Source organism: Apostichopus japonicus, chromosome 22 (assembly GCF_037975245.1).
Source record: "Apostichopus japonicus isolate 1M-3 chromosome 22, ASM3797524v1, whole genome shotgun sequence".
Lineage (NCBI taxonomy): Eukaryota > Metazoa > Echinodermata > Holothuroidea > Aspidochirotida > Stichopodidae > Apostichopus > Apostichopus japonicus.
Genome location: NC_092582.1, coordinates 11,232,078 through 11,254,024, shown reverse-complemented (window position 1 = coordinate 11,254,024; position 21,947 = coordinate 11,232,078). Strand labels below are relative to the sequence as shown.

The window sequence follows — 21,947 nt, the reverse complement described above, 5'->3', positions numbered from 1 at the left end:
GTGAATGAAAACCAACAACAGTTATATAACAAACATTATATTACAAGGAAAATAACTTAAATAACAATTGAAGCACCTGGCATTTAATATTGGTACAATTCAATAGTAAATATTTAAGCTTAAGTTTGGATTCCTAGATCTTTTCATCTTCAGTGTTACTTCGATACACTGTAAGAAATATATGGGAAGCAGCACTATCATAGCTGTGCCCTTTTAAAATTACTCCGTTTTGTCTTGAGTTTCTCCCTCCTCCCCCCCCTTGCCCCCCCCCCAGCTCTGCCTCAAGATAAAATCACCATGCCTCTGTTCAAAATTAGATTAAGCCTCGAATCAATGAAGCGCCGTATTTCATACCTATCACAGGTCGAGTCTGATCCCTGAGAGTTGCATTTGCATGCCTTGCAGACTTCCTCTTGACTGGGTCTGTAGAAGTCATCCAGGCAGTGAGAGCAGTCTGCCCCCGTATGGCCCTCCTTACATGTGCAACGCTGAGCAACCTCTACATCACAAACATTTGGGTTGACGGTTCCGTAGATATCACAGAGACAATCTGATGGATTAAAAAAAAACATGAGGAAATGAAATCAGCAGTTTTTCGTTGGTGTATTTTTAAAGGTCTGGATTCTTGAGAATAATGACACATTAAGAGAATCATGAATGAGCAAATTAACTGTGACGAAATTGTAATTTAATAACGATAATAACGTGCATAAATATGGCAGCAAATTATGATGAGTTTTATGCTAACGAATGACATAATATTAAGGCTTCAATATGGAACAACCTTCAACAAACACAGAATGTTTCAACTTACACAAAATTCTTTGACTCTAAGCTGTGACCTCTGCTCCTCAAATGACCTTTGTTTGACCTCAACAGTAAACAATTAAGGATCTTGTACTTCAATACTAAGAAAGTTCAATCCATATATCAAGCATAAAGCATACATGTATATAAGTGTTATTGTGTGGAATTATCATTTAAAAAGTTTTTATTGTGATTTACGGTTTTGACCTCAAACGACCTTTGACCTCCATTGAAAATAATGTGGTTCTTGTATCCAAAAGGGTGGATCAGCATGAATAGTCATGACTTACCTTATACTAACATCTTTCTAGGAAATATTAAATTTTAAAGGATTTGATTAGCAATCAATTTAGAGAAATTTTGGTAAACAGTCAACAATCATAATTGGAATAACCTTAACCTGCAAAATGGTATTACAGTTTGCAAGCTATTAATTTATTCATGTCCAAGAGTTTTCCACCTAATTTTTCCAAAAGTGTAACCTATTTTTGTTTCCGAATTTTTTGGAGACCCTCAACATTTCCCTTAGTTTCATGACCCCCACTTTGAATACCAGCTCTGGGTACATATAAGACAAGATGAATGTGAAAGTTCTTCTTACATTAATAGAAAAGAAACGCCCTTCACACAGTAGACAATAATTGTAGTGTGAGCTACATGCCAAGGGGTCATGGTGTTTCCTGACAGCATTGTCCATATCTGTAGAGAATGATGTAGTGGTCACATTCTGGGTAGCAATTTATAGGTTTATGAATTTTGGCTGTGACTGAAGTTTTGCTAATTAATTGTATATAAACACTGCTCTATGCCTGTGCATTTGTGCCGCAACCTTGTATCGTTACATCACATTCGAACATGCTCTAAACTTTCTACATTCAAAAGTATACTTAAGACCCATCTTTTCACTTTTTCTTTTGCAAATTAATCTGCTTTCTTTGTAAAGCACCTTGAACATTGACTTTTGTCTAGTGATTTGGTGCTATATAAGTCTCATTTATTATTATTATTATGGCATCAGCTGTGTAGTGCAGGCTTTCCCTGGTCTGCACACATATCATATTGGAACAAATAACTCTTTGTGGAAAGTTCAAAAAGCTTATTTCCTATGGAATAAGTAAAACAATCTACTGCCAATTACTGTACTTTATGCTATTTACATTAAGACAATTAAAAAATGTCTCGCTTGAATTGCAACCTAATATTGCACCATTGAAGCAAATTTCATTAAGTCCCATGATATCTATGTAGCCCCAAATCACTACATCCACTATAGTTTTACATTCACCGAGGGTATCAGAAAAGTTCTTTGCGATATAGAAATTAAAGAATAAGCAATCTAATTCATAGCGAATGGGAGGCAAACAACATCTAAAGAGCTGTTTTTCCAAGAAAGTACTCGTAAAGTTGATATGAAGTTACTCGGAAAAAAAGGTACATATGAATCCATTTTAAGGAAAAATAAAACTTGGTATAAAGTTCTTAATCCTTTTATGATTTTTAATTTGTACGTTTATATGGCATGTTGATTGTCTTGTCAGGTCATTAAACCCAACAGTTTGCAATATGTAACCATGGAGGTAAAAACATGATGTAACCAAGCAAAAACAGCAGGGAGGAATTTTGCTGATATAAAATCTTTCTTTTTTTCTTCTTTTTTTCATGAAGAATGATTCCCTGAACTATGATGTTTATATCTTGTGAAGTTGTGAAAGAAGATATTAAAAATGATTAATAATGAAAAGAAATTCTGCCAACATCAATTAATGGTGCTTCTTGGTGATCTTAAGCTTGATTCATATTTTACAGGCCGCACGTTAGATACTGTAGCAGTGAATCTTAAGAAATATGACCAGACGTTTAGGAAGCTTTTTAACCATAATTTACTTTTAATTGAAGAGTTGCTACCCAAAATGAGTTACAATATGTGTGAACAATATTCTAACAACCATTTCTTTCTCTTGTAACTGGATGTTTATTGGATGAGTGAAGTTAATAAATGGTTCACGTTCTTACAAGAAGTATGTGGAAAGTCCTTTGTTATTGTTTCCCCTCCGCAGAATGACGTCACACGGTGACCTGTACATTCATGAGCTTTCAGGCATCACGTTTCTGGTCAGTGAGAATCTGCTAACTTTGACCTCGAATTTCTCTTACTGTCTCTTTCGACTAAAACAGGGAACACCAGTATTGTTTGTGTACTAAAATACTTAAGTATGAGCCAACCAAAAAAAAAAAGTTTTTTTTGTTGGCCTCCAGGTATGCACTTTAAGAATCGCCAAGTTTCTCAAGTTAATTGACTCAGATGGCCAAACACTCTGTAACTGTTTTCTATTTTGTTAATACCTTCTCAGAACCCATTTCAATTATCTCTCAGGAGATCAACCATTAAAAGCTTTGGAACTGATCAGCCACATTTTTATCGTTATCACAGATCTGCCAAGTTATCCCCAAGATAGCTATCAAAATCAGTCCAACCAAACAGATAATTTGTAATTTAATACAGGAGTAGGAATTAGGTACATAAACAACCAAGAAAAAGGAGATAATATCTTCTTTTTTTTCACAACCAGAAGCTTCAGATATATCAGAATTGAGCTTTTATTTTGTCCTTCTACGATTGTGAGATGTCTTTAGAGTAAATTTAACAAAATTTGTAATTTCCTGAATAAGGTAAATTATCAATGTGAAACAAACAAAGTCTGCAAGAAAACATGATACTTTTTCAAAATTCAAAACCAATACGGATATCCTGCTTAGCACATTTCTCAGGAAATAAAGGGATATTTTAACTGCACAGATCTGTATTCAGACATTTTTAGGTTAACATGTCACAGTATATACTAGCACCGTTTTGTTTATAATACGTAAAAGTAAGTTGGCCTGACGTTTCGATCCTAGTAGGACCTTCTTCAAAGACCAAATGACAAGTAACAGTAACAGAAGGGACAAAAACAAGCACAGAATACAGACAGGTTTTTTTTTTTTTTATAAAGGTTTTTATTTTTATTTTTATTTTGTTTTATAATAAAGTCTACTCCTTTATCGCTTAATTTCTTACTAGCCACAACCTTTATATAAAAGATTTTTGGGTGATATAGCTCTAAGGTATCACTGCCATTTTCCTACAGTGTATAGTGGACTCAAATATCACCTTGTGTACATTCCTATGCATATCCTAGCTACAGCCACAGAATTGATCTGTCACAAGATTATTATATTTACTGTTTTTTCATAACAATAAAAACTAACTGTCCATCATTGCTGTTCAGACTCCACTCCAAATGGAAAGCCCCCCAAAAAACAACAGCAATTTCATTTCCTATATTTGTTTTTATCACAGTTAGTAAACATATGGAACCAAGCTATCAGATAACATGTAAGGATATATTTACATACTGTACAGTACATCGTAACAGGAAGTGATCTAAAAGAAACCTTTGTATAGATGACTTGTCTGGTAGGTCACTTTGTAGTTTTCATGTATAACACAGTATAAACAACTCAATAAACCAAAAATACCAAGAAAAGCAAAAAGCGATAAGCAATGCTAAGTGCCAAGAAGTAAGAAATATGTGGATTTAGTTGAAGTTCTTCTAAGAATCACATTTTAATGTCCTGTGGCAATAAATTTCAGAAAGAACTCGGCACAAAGTCTCAAACAACTTTTGGCAGTATACCGTAGTTCTAAAACATGATGTGTGAAGTGAAGAACTGTGAATATTGTAATTATATTAAATTATAGAAATTTGTTAAGTTGTGGAGGGAGTAATTTATGACCAAACCTGTAGTTCTAAGCAGATTTACATTGATAATCAAAATGCGTCTTTCCTGCCTTTTGCATGGACCCATATAACAAAGAGTCTGTTTGAACCCATTTTGTAAACTTGTAATTAATAGTCTTTTAAATGAACTGGATTCATAAAGGTATTAATTAACAAGAACTGAGAGTTATTCTCAAAGGATTTCACATGCACCTTGTGTAGTAAAGCAATAAATTATTTACACCTTCAGTCAAATGGTTGATATAGAGGCTCAAGAAATAAAGAGTGCATACTGTGGATGATCTCGTCCCTAAACAATCTTCTGGCACCATTTTGACAAATTGGTCAAATATGTAATAGGGTCAAACAGGTTTAAATACGTGTGTATCATTTATGCAAAATACAATAATTGCCAAGAACTCCAAATTGATGAACTAATCACACAACATTGCAGACCTGTCTTTGTATACAGTAAGCTTGAAAGGTAGTCAGTATAGGCTCCAAATTATAGCATGCTATAATCAGTGGCGGATCGTCCATACAGTCAGGGGGGGCGGATGCGGACTCAAATGGACTGCTGGCGCCCTTTTCAGCTCTTTACCACTTTTTACTTATTCGCGATTATTGAATTTTTTATTGCGCTCTCATCTACTTATTGACATTTGTCACATTTTGTTGGTGTAATTTGGCGATGACACCTATTTATTCTTTGTTTATCTGAAAATTAGCCAGGCCCGGAAAGGGTCATTTCCGGCGACCTAGGGAGTATCTTTACTCAAAAATTTTCTGTACGCTACGCGCCAACCAGTGGTGGCGCTCCGCTTAGATAGTGTCGAAAGCACCCCTACAGAACAATCTCGCCCCTCCCGACCAATACCCCTAGCTCCGCCACTGGCTATAATTGCTAGAAGTTTTCAAAAAGTACATTCCTGGAGGACTTTACTCTCCAAATTGTTCTCAGACATTTTTAAGGGACACACAAGATGACTGAATGTCCCAGTGAGGACAATTTCCTCAAAGGTTTTAATAAAAACAGTTTAAGAATTTTGACCAAAGGTGACCACTTTGAATATCTAGCATATTTGGGGCCCAACACAGCATACCTTTAAGCCTTTTAATAATGCACATATCAACTGAAATACCAGCGAATAACTTATCCAATATCGCATCTCAACATGCTACGCAAAATGCCTTTGCTGTTAGACAAGTGTACAGATGTATTGCAGTTTTTCTTTTACATAGGAACTGTGGTATTTTATAACTGTGAACCATTCACACATTTCAAAACTGATTTGAGCAATACATTGTTCCATGAGTACCCAAAGCTGTATAATATGAATTGTATCAACTTCCAGAGAGCCGCTGGAGCTGTGTGCTTACTCAACTATGAAATAGTAAATCTAAATCGTTTTTTCTGTCACAGGTTGAGAGTTTGTCGAATCTATTCAGCATGGTACAGCTCCCATTCATCACATTTCAAGGATAAATCAACAAGAAGATTACACCAGGAATGTAAAGGTTCTGGAAAATATCTGCATTATGACATCACAGACTACCTTCTGTGATCTGGCACTCACTGGAAGCATCGAGGGTTTCAGCCGATCAAAATGGATAGCATTCAATCAACCATATCTCGAGTTATGACCAAGATATTGTGATGGGGGTTTTCAAACTGACAGTCTGGAATATTTTTTATTCTCTCTTTACAGGAATTAATATTCCATTGGCAGGCAATTTGACATTTATATGGAAAAGAAAAAAAATTTCACTTTGTAAGTTGAAAACCCCATCTCAAGATGTTGTCCCTGAATAAAGGTATGGTTGATGTGGAATCTGTTTAACTTTAAAATCGACCTCAATTCTTCCCTGGAATGGATCACAGTTGGTCTGTTATTTCATAAAGGCAAAATATTCTTCAAAAGCTTTACTTTTCTACAGTATTAAATTCCTTTAGTAGATTTATCCTTGAAACTTGATACAAGTTTGTGTATCGTTCAAGGTGTTTATTTATATTATGAATTTCATCAAAATGCAACTTTCTTGTAGAATTATATTGTAGTGTTTCCTTCAAGAAAAATAAAGAAGACATTTTCAGCTGCAGTTTCCTGATGATATCATTCAATCTACTGTTGCCATCTTCAAATGTGATCAAATTCAATAATAATTTCTGTGATACAAAACGGTATGAGGATCAGTGTTAGTGCTAGGATGTTCAAAAAGGGGTATTCCCCTAGTCATTTTATTTTCTTTGGGGGGGGTAGGGATTTCAAATTTTGGGGGGACGTACATACAGTATGCCCTACCCGAGATATAGTGCACATATAGTACATACAGTGCAGTACAAATGGTCAACCATTGTGACCAATACAACTGTTCAGTGTCCCACTAATGAAGCCAGTGTTTTTTGGAAAGATTTGACCAATCACATTACTTCTTACAAAACTCAACAAAACTTTACAATATCCGGCTTGTTATTGGCGAGTTTTGTAACTACAGTAATGGTGCAAGTTGCGGAAAGTTCCAGGAATTGTTGCGGAAAGTTCCCCCCAAAGAGAAAATATTTTTCAGGACCCTCTAGAAAAATTGCGGGAATCCACAAGGATTATGTAGATTACAGCTTTCACATCGGGTGGCTTCCAATTCAACATTTTATCTCAAATTTGGAATCTTTTCGATTTAGAAAGTCACTTCAGATGGAAAAACCATACATTGCTCTTGAATGAAAAACACACCTTGCTATGACCCAGCCGGGTATTGAAGCCTGAACCTTCCAAGTGCCACTGCCATTATCCACACGGCAACAACACCTAATAAATCAGGTACCTATTAAAATTTCCACAAACTTTTCCATTTCCCCAACCACAAAGCCACTTGAGTAGAAGCTTGGCTTACTCAGCCATAAAATACAATGGGTTAACGTTCATTTCTGACACAGATTCCTTCACTCACATCAGGTAGCTACAACAGGGTGAAGTATACACTAATAGCAGATCTCAAGTATGCAACATTCAGCTATGATTAAGTTTACCTGTATCAGGAAGACAAAGTGTCCATGTCTGGAACATTTATTTTGTCAGTCAAGTTTGTGTTCATGATTAATTAAGTCACTGTCAGCATGTAGTAATGGAATAAAATTTAGGTTTCAAGATCATCATCATCATTGGCCCCGAATCACTTTGCTAGAAGTTTCCAAAAGCACTTTCCTGCAAGTTTTGCATAGAATCTACTTCCAAACATTGGTGAGTGTTATAATACAGTAAATTTCACGAATAACTGATAGTAAAGGAAAGAATTTTGAGGATGTTGCAGTTGGAGCATAGGTGACGATTATTTGACTTTGTACATGTATAGCATATGAATTAAGGGACCAAAACTGATGACCTTTAATTCCACTACAGATTTAAATAATGTTCAAGTTTAATAATGGATTAAACTGTTGTTCATTCATACTTAGTAAAGATTCCTAAATCCTATTGGTCCATTCAGGTCAGCTGACCGTGGTTAATCCTGTGAGTAACGCACGGTAAAATTACAGGGCATCACTTTAATAAATCTTTGGTTATATGTAACCAAAAATGTTTTGTTTTATGATTTTTCCCCCACACAAATGGTAGTGTATGAATGAACGGGGTTAATGAACGGTCTAGCGTGCGTTACTCACAGGATTAATGCACGATCGGGGGATTAATGCAAGCGATGCACGAGGGCGGAGCGTAGCGGAGCCCGAGTGCATCCTGTGAGTAACGCACGCTAGACCGTTGATTAACCCCTTATTTACATTAACTGATCAATGCAAGTGCTAAATGTCACACATGTATGTATCCATTTAGTTTGTCTTTGGATGGGTTGCCATATTTTCTGATAGATCACCTTGCTAAACTTAACATGTTTGATTTTCTTCATCATCAAGTGAAATTAAAAGTTTAATTGTAGTTTCCAGATGATGTACATGGCAATTGGCATACAATAATTAATGGGACTTTCTTAGTTGAGAAAAGACTGAGTAGCATTCAATAAAATCAACTTTGCATTTTGACTGACGATTTCAAAAGGTTTGATAAAATCACTTATTTGTGAAATTATCAATGCCAAGGACAATCTGATAAACCTGAATTAAAGTCCCCTTGTGACCATTTACTTTAAGGGTGGTGAGATTGAGAAGCCTATAAGCATCTTGTGGTTGGCAACATATCCTTCTGTGAGTAAATCACCAGTCAGAAGGGCATATTCAAGGTAAGGTCCAGGTCTGCCCAACTGTACTTGTAACAACCAATTACATCCTGGCAAGCATTTGGAGTCAAAATAGTTCTTGACAATGTTATGCACATATTTGCTCTTGTTTTTTTCAATATCGTCAAAAAGCTTGACCAAATTGCAGAATTCACAGGCGCTCCCAACATATGTGACACAGTATTTAAATAACCTAAATACCATGTGATATGTTTGTTGCAATTGGGAGCACCTGTAGGCTGTAGCAGAATGCATGCCAACCAGTTATACTGGTGGCAAGAATCTGGATTAAAATCATATTTGACAATGCTATGATACACATATCTTGCCAATTCTTGGTATCTTAATATTGTTTAGGATATACTTAAAATACCTGATTACAGAATGCACAGGAGTATATCATACAGTATTTAAATATAAATACCATGTGACATAAGTCGAGTGACATAAGTGGGAGTGCCTGTGGCAGGATACATGTATGTCCTGTTGTTGGGAATAACTTGTCCCGCATATTTACTAGTTGGGAAAGAACGTCTCCAAGTTTGTACAGAACCATGGGCATACGTAAACTGTTCATATGTAGCTAGGCTATTTACGTCATGCATGAATGACTAGGCCTAAATGTCTAATAACCAAAACATTGAACAATTTGTTAAATTAAGTTCTTTAGCAGTGCCTGGCTATGACCAAGCATATGAAAACGTCCTGTAAGGTGATCTATAATTTTACGTTTAACCGATAATCTAACAAGTTAAGAACCGTTCTACCATTCGCAATCTTTCACCACAACAAAACAGAAAAGAACCTATCTGTACCCAAAGTTACACTTACACATAACACAACTTACCAGCAGTTTTCAGAGAGGCACATGCCAAATGGAGATCTAGTATGGCGATAAAACACACAATCGTTAAAAGTAATGTATCGCTTATCCTACATGGAGTACAAAGTGGTTGCATAATGAAACAAATGCATAAGGCTTCATTTGAAGTAAGTTATTCTCTTCTAAAGTTCCTCTTTGATCAGTTAAAGCGTATCGTAATTGTGTTGTGAATGGTTTATATAAATCACACGGCACGTTACTCCATTATTGAACTCCGGTTGTAGTCAGCTCGCGGTCGATACAATACTGTAGGCTCCTCCACACGTATACACGTACTAATGTGTAGAGGTGAATCATCCTGAAAATCGTCTGCTGTTTGTCTGTCGTCTGCTGTAAATGAAAGTGAGGGCGGAACAGATTCTGTCAAATGACCCAATGCCTAAGCCAGGAACGTAATTCTATAATCAGTCGTTTAACTTGGAATGTTGATTTTGCATAATATTATCTGAGATAGGTATGGGATAAGTATTTACTTGGCGTTACATGACGTCAAACAGGAACCAGCCAATCACGTCACCGGTTACGTTTCAGTAGAAGTGCAGAAACCTACTGCCAGGTAAATTGTCAAAATATGCGATGAAAGAATTCTAAAAAGGATCTACATTCGGATAGGAGAACCTACACATACCCTCAAAATTACTTCATTGCTTACGGAGTTTCTTTGAAAGTGCCCAGGTTCTATCTCGGGTGACTTTTCTTAAAAAGTAGCGTCATACACAGGGGCGTATCCAGGATTTTCTAACCCGGGGGGGGGGCGCGAATTACTATCTAAGCGGAGCGCCACCATCGGTTGGCGCGGAGCGTAAAAGAAAATTTCGGGTTTGATACCCCCCAGGTCACCGGAAATGGCACTTTTCGGCCTTGAAAATGACCAACCAGATGTACACTTTTTGCCTGAGAACCAAGTATTTCCCAATAGTTTTTTTCCATCCATAACCATTTTGAAGATTGTCAACAGTCACACATCATGTTCGACCTCATTGTATGTCCTGTGGATCATTGCTTTTGTAGGTGATTCTACGTCGCGGCCCACAATACCCGACAGCCCCACTTTTGAAGTTTTTAAGCCCATTATTTGTTCAGAATTTGAAAATTCACGTTTCTCGTGAATGAACTCACTTCAAAACATACCCATAATGTTGCAAAAAAATCATCTATGGACCACCAATATAGAAAAACCTCCTTGAACCCCTAACAGACCGGCCAAAATTACACGAGTAGAGGAAAGTATGATGAAGAGGAAATTTTCGAAAATTCAGACACAGTTCATTTATTGGTGTACAAATATTAAAATCTCTTATAACGGCTATTATAAAACTTCGTTGAAGGAAATGAAACAAATACCAGATATTTCCGAAACCGAACACTACACACATAGGCGTAGGAGGCGGGGGGCTGCACCCCCCCCCCCCCATATTTTTTTCTGAAAATTCGGGCAATGTGCTGAGAATTTTTCGGGCACCTACTGAAAGAAAATAAATTGCAATACATAGCTACATCTAAAGGAAATTAATTAAAAATCATCTCCTTGGTAATTAAAATAAAGTTCTAAGCTTGGCCGACTAATTAGCCATTACTAATGTAAAGAGAGTTTTGACACAATTGGACCTCCATGCTTTTTCTCCATCTACTTAAGACATTTCGTTGTTTAGATGGGCATCCCGCGGTGTATTGCGCAACTTTCACGGACCGTACAGTACACGATGGCATGCGATGTAATAACCAATGCTTGCTTATATGATATTGACATTAACATGTTGAACGCGCGCAGAGCGCGCGGAAAATATTGGTTAAATTTTTCGGGCAAGTCGTTACAGCTCCCCAAATCAAATTGGTCTCCTTCGCCTTTGACTACACACACAGACAGTTTTGAAGCTGTTCATCCTGGGACGCCATTTCCATGCTCATTTATATGATTTGATATCTGCTGTTTGCTTTACAAATTCGAACAGGCGCTTAGCGAGGAATTTGCCAAGGGAGGGCGAAGTCTGTAGGCAAACTATCTAAGCGTAGCGCCACCATTAGTTGGCGCGAAGCGTACAAGAAAATTTTGGCCGAAAATGCCTCTTAGATCGCTGGAAATGACACTTCCCAGGCCTTGTTAGTTGTATCTAAGCATTTTCTATTTTGAAATTACTAGCGATATCATAAAAAAAATATGCTCAGGGGGAGGGGGGTGGTCGCCCCCTTCCCGAAATGCGTCATGTTCCCGACGACTCGGTGGAGTTCGAGACCAGCCACAGTTGGTTTCATAGCACAATTGTACAATTGTTTATGGCGTCCATACACACACGCGCGTTATGATAGACCATATGTAGTATATATATATATATATAGATACATTAGTGAGAGAGGAAAAATGGAAACGTCAAAAATGGAGTTGTCGGTGTAAGGGGTAGGGTGAGGTGCACGCCCCTTCCGAAATCCTCGATTCGTCACTGGCTACCCTGTGTATATAATAGGGATCAGCGTTATAATGATGTTACTGTTCCTCGTTCTCTTCCCGTTGTCTTCGCGTTTTTCTTTTACTCCCTCCTTTTCTCCTTTTTCTCTCTTTCTTCTTTTTCTTTTCCCTTCCTTCCTCTCCCCCTCCTCTTTTTTCCCCTCTTTTTTCCCTTTTTTCTTCTCTTTTTTTTCTCCCCTCTTTTTCTTACCCGGGGGACGCGCGCCCCCAACGCCCCCCCCTGGATACGCGCCTGGGTATAGTCTAGGTAACATCGATGCATGAACTGTTTCTATATTTCTATATTTATTTTATCATTAAAGGGTAAAATCGGTTAGCGTAAAGCTTGTAAAGACAATTACGCGAATAAAAAGAGGGAAACGATACGAGATGATGAAGGGCATTTAGAACTATATATATTTGAATTTAGAAGATAATATCAAGGGTGTTTCACTCATTAACTGTTCTGGCATCCAAGTTGAAACTGTGAGTTTTATTATAAGGAGAATGTTAATTATATTTTCATGATCTTGTGAATTACATGTTTTTGAAATAGAAAAGTCTACATTGAAAGCAGGAGAATAATAAAAAAGAGATCTAAGCTTACACAGTACATGAATCTCAAATGTAATGCACATTTCTTTATGTCTTAAATTTGGCACTCTGGTACAACTGTGAGGTAAAATATCCTTTGAGTCCCAATGGACAATTAAATATACTTTCTAAAGAGACCATGGACATTAATCAAATAATGTACAATTACCGCCAAAAGTCATGATAAACAGCAGTGGAGAACTGGCGGTACTGTCGCCTATAAAGATACTTCTTGCTTACAATTTTCAATCAAAGATTCAGAAGGAGGAGTAATACGGTCGTCTTCATTGATTCCCACGTTGACCGATTTAGGCTAAATGTGAAACTAAAAAGTCGTCTCGGTGACTCATCTATCATTTATAAACACTTTCTTGTTTACTTTTTCTTTGCCACTATTATATATCTATGAAGATGAGTGAGATGTCAAAGTCCAATAATAGCAAAATGTAATTTATGCTACACATAGCTGAATACATGCACTATGACCAGATGACTTCATACTAGAACGCAGACAACAATCTATTGTATTGCTACCCGTTGTATGCCTATACATACACACATTACTCGTTGCCATACATATATAGAAATGACTTTCATTTGACTGTATATTCGTTACGTTTGATTGATTTATGTTTTATTTTGGACACAAGTCGCTACTATATTTTGTCAGAATATTCTGCTCGATTTATTTTTACTCCTTGATCTGAACCAGCTTGTTAGGACATTTTTGGCGCAGAACTCCGATTGTTATACTGTGGACAACAACAAGGGAGTTCCACGGTACTGTGTGTAGGCCTATACGTACTTCCATGATCCAATCACGTCACGGCAGAGGCATCTATTGTTTTACATGGTAAGTCAGATAATTACATTACCATCTAACCTGCCTAACTGTACCAGGTTTATATGTAGCCCTATATAAATATATATATTGGCTTACAATGTAGATCTGACTTCGTGCATGTGATACCCCAAGTCGATCTGTTATAAAAGATGAACTTTTTTGGCTTTCATTGAGGAGCGACACAAAAACTGACCTCAAACATTTATCTTCTGTGATTTTCGTACCACTGCAGGTCCTATGCAGTTAATGATTTGTTTTCAATAATAGGTCATTATTTTAATCACATTTGTTTTGTTAATTTTCAACAAATAGGGCATTTTATATCATTAACAATTCACATTTCTCATTATAAAAGTGTGACAGGTTACCTAAACCCCCACCCCCAATGGCGGGAATTTGTTTTATGAAAAAGAAAGCAGCACAGTTTTTTTTTTAATAGTTTTTGGGGGACAAAATAGGAAAGCAGTCAATGGGATTTGTTCCATTCTTTATCCATTTCTCTCCCTCAGGTCACAGCTGATGTAAATATAGGAAAATGGCAAGTAACGATGTGCAAGACCAAGACAAAACACTAGCTTCTGAATCCCTTCTTCTGGTTTGAAATTTGATTCCTCGTTTCCTCAAGTTATTTTCTTTATCGCTCATTTCTCATCTTCTTTAGTTAATTCTGTCACCCAACTATATGACGTATAGAATGTGTTCCGTTGAGAACCGTAGAGCATGGACACGTAACTTACTGTAAGCATGAAACACTCTTGGTACAAGGGAACTTACAAGTGTGAACGTAGCATGGTGAGGGATTATAGTTTCTCGATACCAAAATACCGTCAGATTGATTTTCTGTTGATATTCTTACGAAAACACGCCCTTTGAACATATTGGGTATCCTAATAGCCACACTCCCCTTCCCCCTCCTTTGTTCCAGAAGTTAGAGTTACGACGATAAACTGAGAGTGCATGTGGCATTACATGATGTCCCTTCCCCTCCAGACCTCGCTGCATATGTATAGTCCTATATAATGGGTGTGTTAGTATGGGTGCGTGTGCTCTTGTTCTGTATTCTGACTAAGGAATTCCAGGTCCTCAGACGTCATTTCAAAAGAATTACCACGTCTTCAGAAGAATTTTATTGTTATGGGGGTATTGTTAAGGTTTGTGTACATGGATTTGAACAATGGAAAAAACAATGGGGTCATCGGTCTGAATGTAAAAAACACCTATATGTGTGTGTTTGAAATGTGTTTCATGCCAATTATTTCAATGAATTTTCAGGATTTGGCAGGAAAGATTGTGGAGTGGAGATTCCTTGGAAGAAGACTAGGACTGACTGAAGGAATCCTTGATGACATTGAACGAGACAACAGAGGAAAGAGCAAAGAAATCAAATATCAGACACTGCTACAATGGAAGCGACAATCTACGCAACCACCAACCATTGGCTGTTTAGCCAAAGCTCTGACGGAGGTTGACAGAGCTGATTTAGCAGTATTTGTTATGCAAGGTGATTTACATTCTATGCAATATATATATATATATATATATATATTCAATGAATAAGATATATCGTAAATGCATAATGTATATTTTATTGATATATCTCATTCGAACTTTACAGATAATTCTAATTCGAAATAAACGTATACATCGTTATAGTAAAATTATAAGGAATCTTCTACATTTAATGAAAGATATATGCTATATTCGATTGATATTTGCATGTATAAATAATTAGATATATATATATTAAATCCGATTACAGAATTCGAATAAATGCGGCTTTTGAGATTGGTGTGTAACATATTTCAATTACACTTATTACGTCATTGGAAACTTTTAATTCTCTTCCTTGTATCGTTCTTTCAGAGAGCAAAAAACCGATCCCACAGGTAAACATTCTTAAAAATGACTTTTCAAGCTATAGACTTACGTCACACTCTTCGTTTTGATATATTCATTGCAATACATCCATCTGTATATACTATTATTTATATGCAAATTTTGGAAGATGAAGAAATATAATTTGTTTGAAGTATATTTCTTAAACGTTCAGCATACTTTCATCCGTTATTTCCAATACAAAATGATAGAAATTTATGAAACTTACTCGAACCTGTCGCGAGTGGTGGGTATACATTTAGTTCACCATGCACCACACACAATTTACATGTATGAAGGGTGGGGAAGGGGTAATCCCTCTAAACGCGCTATATCGTATACATTTTACAGGTATGTGCATTATTGTATGGGAGTTATCAATCTACATGAAAATCAGGGTCCCCCCCGCCCACGTATCATTAATAATTTATTATATACCGTGTATGTGCGGTACAACCTAAACAGTAGAAATTCTTCAACATTGATTCAAAAGTTGCAAACTGTAGCCCCATTTTGCATCTAAGCAACCTCCATTTTGGAACCAAAACTTCTCAAAGGGGAGCTATAGGGACACGATCAAGCTCAAAGCCGTTAAGGCAAGCATACATATTCTGCAAGATTGTGAGCAGGTTTTTTGTGTTCGCGGGTCAGATTTAAATCTTTGGCGGTCGCCTGATGCATATAGGTGTTACCAAATCGTTTACATTTCTGTATTGATTATAATATTGCTATACAGAATGAACATATATGTATAGACCCTATTAACTTATTACGTCTACAATTTTTCAATTTCAAAGTGATAATAGAATTTCTTCTTTTTTCTCTCTCTCTCTCGAATATTACGTTAGGTTATTCCCCGTAAAATCACACTGGCTATGAAACGTAACCATGCCAGTATCACCAAGAAAGCCAAAATGACCGGTCGACACAATGTAGTGTTAGGAGACAATAGTGTAGAGGATTTCGTGCTATATAGAGATAGATGTCGAGAGTACGGTATGTTCCTGCAGAGGAAGGTGTACACCTTTCAGTACCACAAGAAACCCAATGAGACGATTACCGGTGTGTTAGTATACGACAACTGGGACGATAACACAGGGGGGAATGCACAACGGATAGCAGGTGGTCCAGGCGAAAATTGTATCGAGGTGAAAGTAACATCGCAATTACATCGCGGTATGGACTTCACTTTCTTCGTTTACGGCCATAAACGTTGACTTCTGGTTAATTAATTATAACACGGACAATTAATTTGTGCGTATTTATTGTACGGCGATATGGGCTTTCAAAGGTTGGAGGATTTTAATTCCCGCCCCCCCCCCTCTGTTCTAGGTAGGGGCGTGTACATTTATGGAAGGGCCAGAGTAGCATTTATAAAGGTGGGCGGGGTAAACTGTAGACTGTACAGAACCAAGTTGGGCGCCGGGAAGATATATGTCAATGGGCCCACTTTATCAAATCCTCAGTTTTTCTTACGTATGGTACCGTATATTATTGTATATGAAGTGTGTGTTGGCAGCCAGGCAATGCTAGAAATGTTCATTTTCTGCATAATGTAGTGAGATAAGTGTAATAAAGGAAATGCCAATGTATTGCTTCCCAATATAGCAATGCTTATACTGAGAAAGTCACGTTCAACTGGGTGGTCGCAATCGGTGAACAGGTATGTCTGAGGCTATATCTGGCCGTTAACATGTATGGGATTTACTGTACAGAAGTTAATTCAGGATACCATATTGGAATAGTGCAGCTGTAACGTACTGGAACAATGTAGCTAAACACATGTACTAGTACTTACTATACAGTACTGCTATGACATGCATTTATTATACACGAAGGGAATATAAAAGCTTCAGTTTTGGTCACTATGAGCTCTGGCCAGTTCTTGATTCGTTGATTCTACACTCTGAGAATTGACGGAGATTGGAGGACTCTCATTCGATATTTCAGTTTCCAGATGAGATTTGAGACTAATTTTGTAAATGGTTGTCATGATAGGCTACATGCATAGCATTGGTATATTCCATATAGTGTGTCGTGTAAATATATATTGGTAAACTGCAACCGCACAGAATGACCATGTCTCTTTCATCATTTCCCTTCTGGATGTTGTTCTTATATTTTACAACATCCCTGAAATACTGGAAGAGAAAACCAACACCCTGGTGACGTTACACTATGAGAATTAGTATACTTTCTTACTTAGCCGATATTCGTCCGGGTCCCCAAATTGACCCCAGACCTGGAGGTTGTATAGCGATCGTCAGACAACTCGTCTGTTGAGTTGTCTGACGATCGCTATAACGCGTGAAACTCCGAGTTACGACTACTAGTGTTCCACTAGTCTCATCTAGTATCAACATATATATACATATATATATATATATATATATATATATATATATATATATGTTATATATATATATATATATATTATATATATATTATATATATATATATATATATAGATGTATATGCAAATGTATATGTATATTTATATATATATATATATATATATATATATATATATATATATATATATATATATATATATATATATTGCCTTGTGCTCTGGATACCTGCGCTATATAAATAACAGTTATTATTATTATTATTATATATATATATATATATATATATATATATATATATATAAATATATATATATATATATATATATATAGTCATTTTACATTCACCAACATATGAATGAATACACAATTTTGCACACTTCAGGTACATCACCTTATAGGATGATACAGCATACATACTGTTTCTTATTAAAGAATGGAACGCAACGATATTACCATGGAACGTTGCCAGTTAGTTTAATACTAACTATTATTCAAACATTAATATATGACAAAATCAGACATTACAGACTAATTTGGGAGCAATTTCTCTGAGAGAGCCGGCAACTATTTATTTATTTGATTTATTCCGAAAGGTTACGGAAAGGCTGGTCCTCGAAGACGAAGCTCACGCAACAATGCAATATGTCAACCGTCACTGAAAAGTTAACTTTTAACACTTGAGTTTAACGACAAATTTTAACACCAACTCTTTAAAAGTCTCAAGCGAAGGCATCTCCTACACTTAGAGTCAAGTCGAACACCTTTTAAGAAGAATCGGCCAGGGGTAATCACGAGGGTACAAAAATTAAGCTATATTAGTTCATGTCCGAAAGTTGTTTTCTTTACCGATCCTCTGACGTCATCATGATCTTGACGAATGGTCTCGGTGTGTGATAATGGCGAAGAAAATATGAAAGATTTTGCATGAATAATCTGTTCAAAATTCCTATTTCACTCCATAATATAGAATGTGGTATAAATTTAGGTTGATATTCAAACTGTTGTTGACTTTTAAGTTGAACTCAGATTGATAAGTCTAACCTCACCTCATGAAGTTAATCACTGCACGGATAACATGTTGTGATGGATGGGTGATGCCACGTGTACAGTATAACATGCCAGATTATCGTATGTGTGGCAAACATTCGATATTCACCCAATTTAGTCATATCCCTCACTTGCAAATATCCAAGCGAAATATTCTTTGTTTGAGAAGGACATTTATACGAAGGAATCAGTTTTGTTTCCATTTGTTCATGGAAATGTACTTTCAACCCCTTGGATGTTCGGTCTTTGGTCTACATGTACCGAACTGTGATATTCAGGTGTGATATCATCTGCGATATGATTATTTATACTTCAAATTCAATATCTCCATCTTCATTGATTCTTATCGTGGCATCTCTAGAGGACTGATGGCTGCCTGTTCCAATCGTGCTATTGGCACCCTTCCCGTTCTGTGCGTTTAGTAATGTCGCGAAACCGATACCGCTGTCTGGTGTCGTCTGCATAAAACCTCGTCCGTTAGCTTTCTTCTTTTTGATTTCTTCTAAGTGTGCCAAATATTTCGCGGCTAACCTCGATCTCGAAGGTAATAAATGACACCAAGAATGATAAGGTTGATTAATAAGAGTAACCCACCCGCAGCGAGTACTATGGTTAGTTCTATTTTATATCCATATCTTTGTGTATTGTTAATAATTCCCGCGCTAACTGTGGTGGTCCCATAGTCCGTAATGGCTGGCTGTGTCGAAATATGCAAATATAAATTCGAATCCGTCAAAGTGGATTGGCGTGTTCCGGGTGTCGTTGTATCTCTGGTTGTTGTATCAAGAGGGATTCTGGACGTCGGCTCGTCAATACTCAACTTGGACTCCAATTGGGGGATAAGATGTTCCCAAAGTGAAATTTCGTGTACTCGATAAAAATCTCGAATTCTTGGCTTGGAAGTCAAGTAGACAATATTTTGATGTGTGTTTGTATACGCTGGCCACCTGTCACTATTTTCATATTCAAAGCTGGGTCCAAAGTGGCGATGAAAATATGTAGAAGCTTGTGATGTTGGAAGATTTGGATTTCTAGGAGACAAAATGAAAGGCAGACAAAAAGGAATCATGATTTGGGTTGTAAATTATCAATACGGAAGTTATACTTATTAGAATCCGGTTAATTGTCTGTTTTTGTCCCCGTCTTTAACATATCTCCCATTCCATCTAATCTCAGGCTACGCCCCTACAGGCGAGCCGCCCGTATCAGTCCACATATCAAAAAGTGCCCAACTTTCGCAACATATAATACACATCTGTGATGACGGTACATTGTACTAAATTATGAATAGCAATCACTGTGCTCAAAATGCATAACCTCGTGCGTGCGTGAGAACATGAAAGTGAAAAAAGACGGTACCAAAAGCGAGGACTGGTGCAGAAGCACGAAATAGGGCAACGCAGCAAAAGACCCTTCCGCCACCCCCCCCCCCCCCCTAATAAAAATGAATGTGTCGTTATGCAGAAAACTTTAAAGGTTATCAGTAACGACATAAACTTCAGGGTTCCAGAATTATCCTTAGATTTTTCCTGGTTATTTCTTTCCAATCATTGTTTACAGATATTGACGAGTGTTGAGTTAGGCAAGTCCAGTACGTCATTAACGCCAGGCTAATGTGAGAATCTGCTTTCGTATAGTTACTTTTGAATACCCCCAGAGGTGTTGAAAGAAGAGGTGCACCGAAGACGAAATTAGGTAACTCCTCTAAATGAACAGGACCTATTGAAATACAAAGGAAGAGCTAGGGTAACTTTAACAAAGGGGTATACACGAAATAACTGAAATGTCATGCATTTAATTTGCATAGCTATATTTCATAAACCGAGTATAGGCTATGAAGTACAATAACTAATCATTCACCAATTACGGTAAGAATTCCGATTTGCCAGGTCTGCATGGAGCAACCTCCTATTATTTTTTACTAAGTATAGGTTCCATTTCTCCTCAGTTTAAAACTTCCAAATGACGTGTGCTGCTCGTCTTTTTCTTCAATCGACTTACCCAAATTTTATTATCTGTTTTACTCAAAAATTTCTAATAACATGCAGGAGCCGTGCCTTGCACTGCTCGATCAGGAGTTTTCATTCTGACCATTCAGAGTTCCGATGAAAGGGGGGATAGGGTTAACAGCTAGTAGACCAACTTGTTTGGATTTCGTGCCCGGGCTCTCTATCTCTCGGATGACTTTTCTCTTTAAAGAAAAATGAAATCAGCCAATCATGCTACCGTATGACTGTTACTCAAAGCTGTGTAATAATTGTCTACTATAAGTAAAACCGATGGAGGAACCATTTTGTAGGAATTTTCAAAATGTGCTCAATATGTGAAATGACCCCGATGCATAAGTCAGCAATGTAACGTTAATGGTAAGAGGCCTAGCTTTGTAACTGAACTAAACTGAATCTGTAATCCTCTCGATCAAATGAGGCCGAAACGTCACATAATGTGGTTAAAATCAAATCATATCTTTAAATTGAACAAAATTCTCAATGTCTAGGAGTCAGTTTAGATGGACAGCACCTTCAGTTTAGTACTCTTGAAAAACTAGAGTGATGGACTATATACTATACTTCATTTATGACCTGTAGGTTAATCGTCATCAGCCTTCTCTAAGAAACAGTTCTCTGTCAATAAGGAATGACACGAACTGTTCCACAATTTCTGATAAATAGTCCCGAGCGATTCGTACAAACATTTAAAAGAAATATATTTGGCTACCCCCCCCCCCCCCCGCCTTTGTTTAAATGTTCGGTACTAAACGTAATATAACGTCACTCAATCACGAGCTTCGTAAACATTTAACACAATTACTTTTTGAACCGTTAGTTATGTTGACAGTAGCCTATCGACAAACTGATTACACTTAATGAACCTAAATGAATATATTTGGCAGCAGCCATCCTCTTCAAGCATAAATAGTTTGTTTACATACTCGCACTCCAACTAATAAAGACCCAGTTTGGTTACATTGTTGCAGTAGGTCCTATACATTCATATTGTTAGGTGAGACTGCTTATTGATTTTTTTTTATTCCCTTCGGGACAATAGCCAAGATCCTATTGAGGGCTATTGTTACGTATGAAAAGAATGTTGGGTGTACAAACCAAAC

General features: G+C 36.9%; 2 protein-coding genes and 1 long non-coding RNA gene across 3 annotated transcripts in view; 1 reads left to right on the top strand and 2 right to left on the bottom strand.

Annotated features, from left to right (window-relative positions):
* LOC139963535 (uncharacterized) overlaps window positions 1-10,005 on the bottom strand; it is a 51,749-nt gene extending 41,744 nt beyond the window's left edge. Inside the window, exons 1-2 of the mRNA XM_071964379.1 lie at window positions 9,646-10,005; window positions 355-550 (exon numbers count right to left, since the gene is read on the bottom strand). Of these exons, the coding sequence (XP_071820480.1) occupies window positions 355-550; window positions 9,646-9,757 (308 nt within the window). The 5' untranslated portion in view covers window positions 9,758-10,005. The remainder of the gene's footprint in view (window positions 1-354; window positions 551-9,645) is intronic.
* On the top strand, window positions 7,481-17,514 carry LOC139963536 (uncharacterized). Its single transcript, XM_071964380.1, has 6 exons — window positions 7,481-7,807; window positions 13,431-13,571; window positions 14,072-14,157; window positions 14,835-15,063; window positions 15,426-15,448; window positions 16,286-17,514. The coding sequence occupies exons 3-6, from the start codon at window positions 14,098-14,100 to the stop codon at window positions 16,652-16,654; spliced, it is 681 nt and encodes a 226-aa protein (XP_071820481.1). The 5' UTR covers window positions 7,481-7,807; window positions 13,431-13,571; window positions 14,072-14,097; the 3' UTR covers window positions 16,655-17,514.
* Window positions 17,515-18,129: 615 nt separating this feature from the next.
* LOC139964223 (uncharacterized) lies at window positions 18,130-21,022 on the bottom strand. Its single transcript, XR_011791914.1, has 3 exons — window positions 20,840-21,022; window positions 20,480-20,557; window positions 18,130-19,869 (listed from the first exon to the last, which is right to left on the bottom strand). It is a non-coding gene; the product is annotated as an uncharacterized lncRNA (long non-coding RNA).
* Window positions 21,023-21,947: the final 925 nt, after the last annotated feature.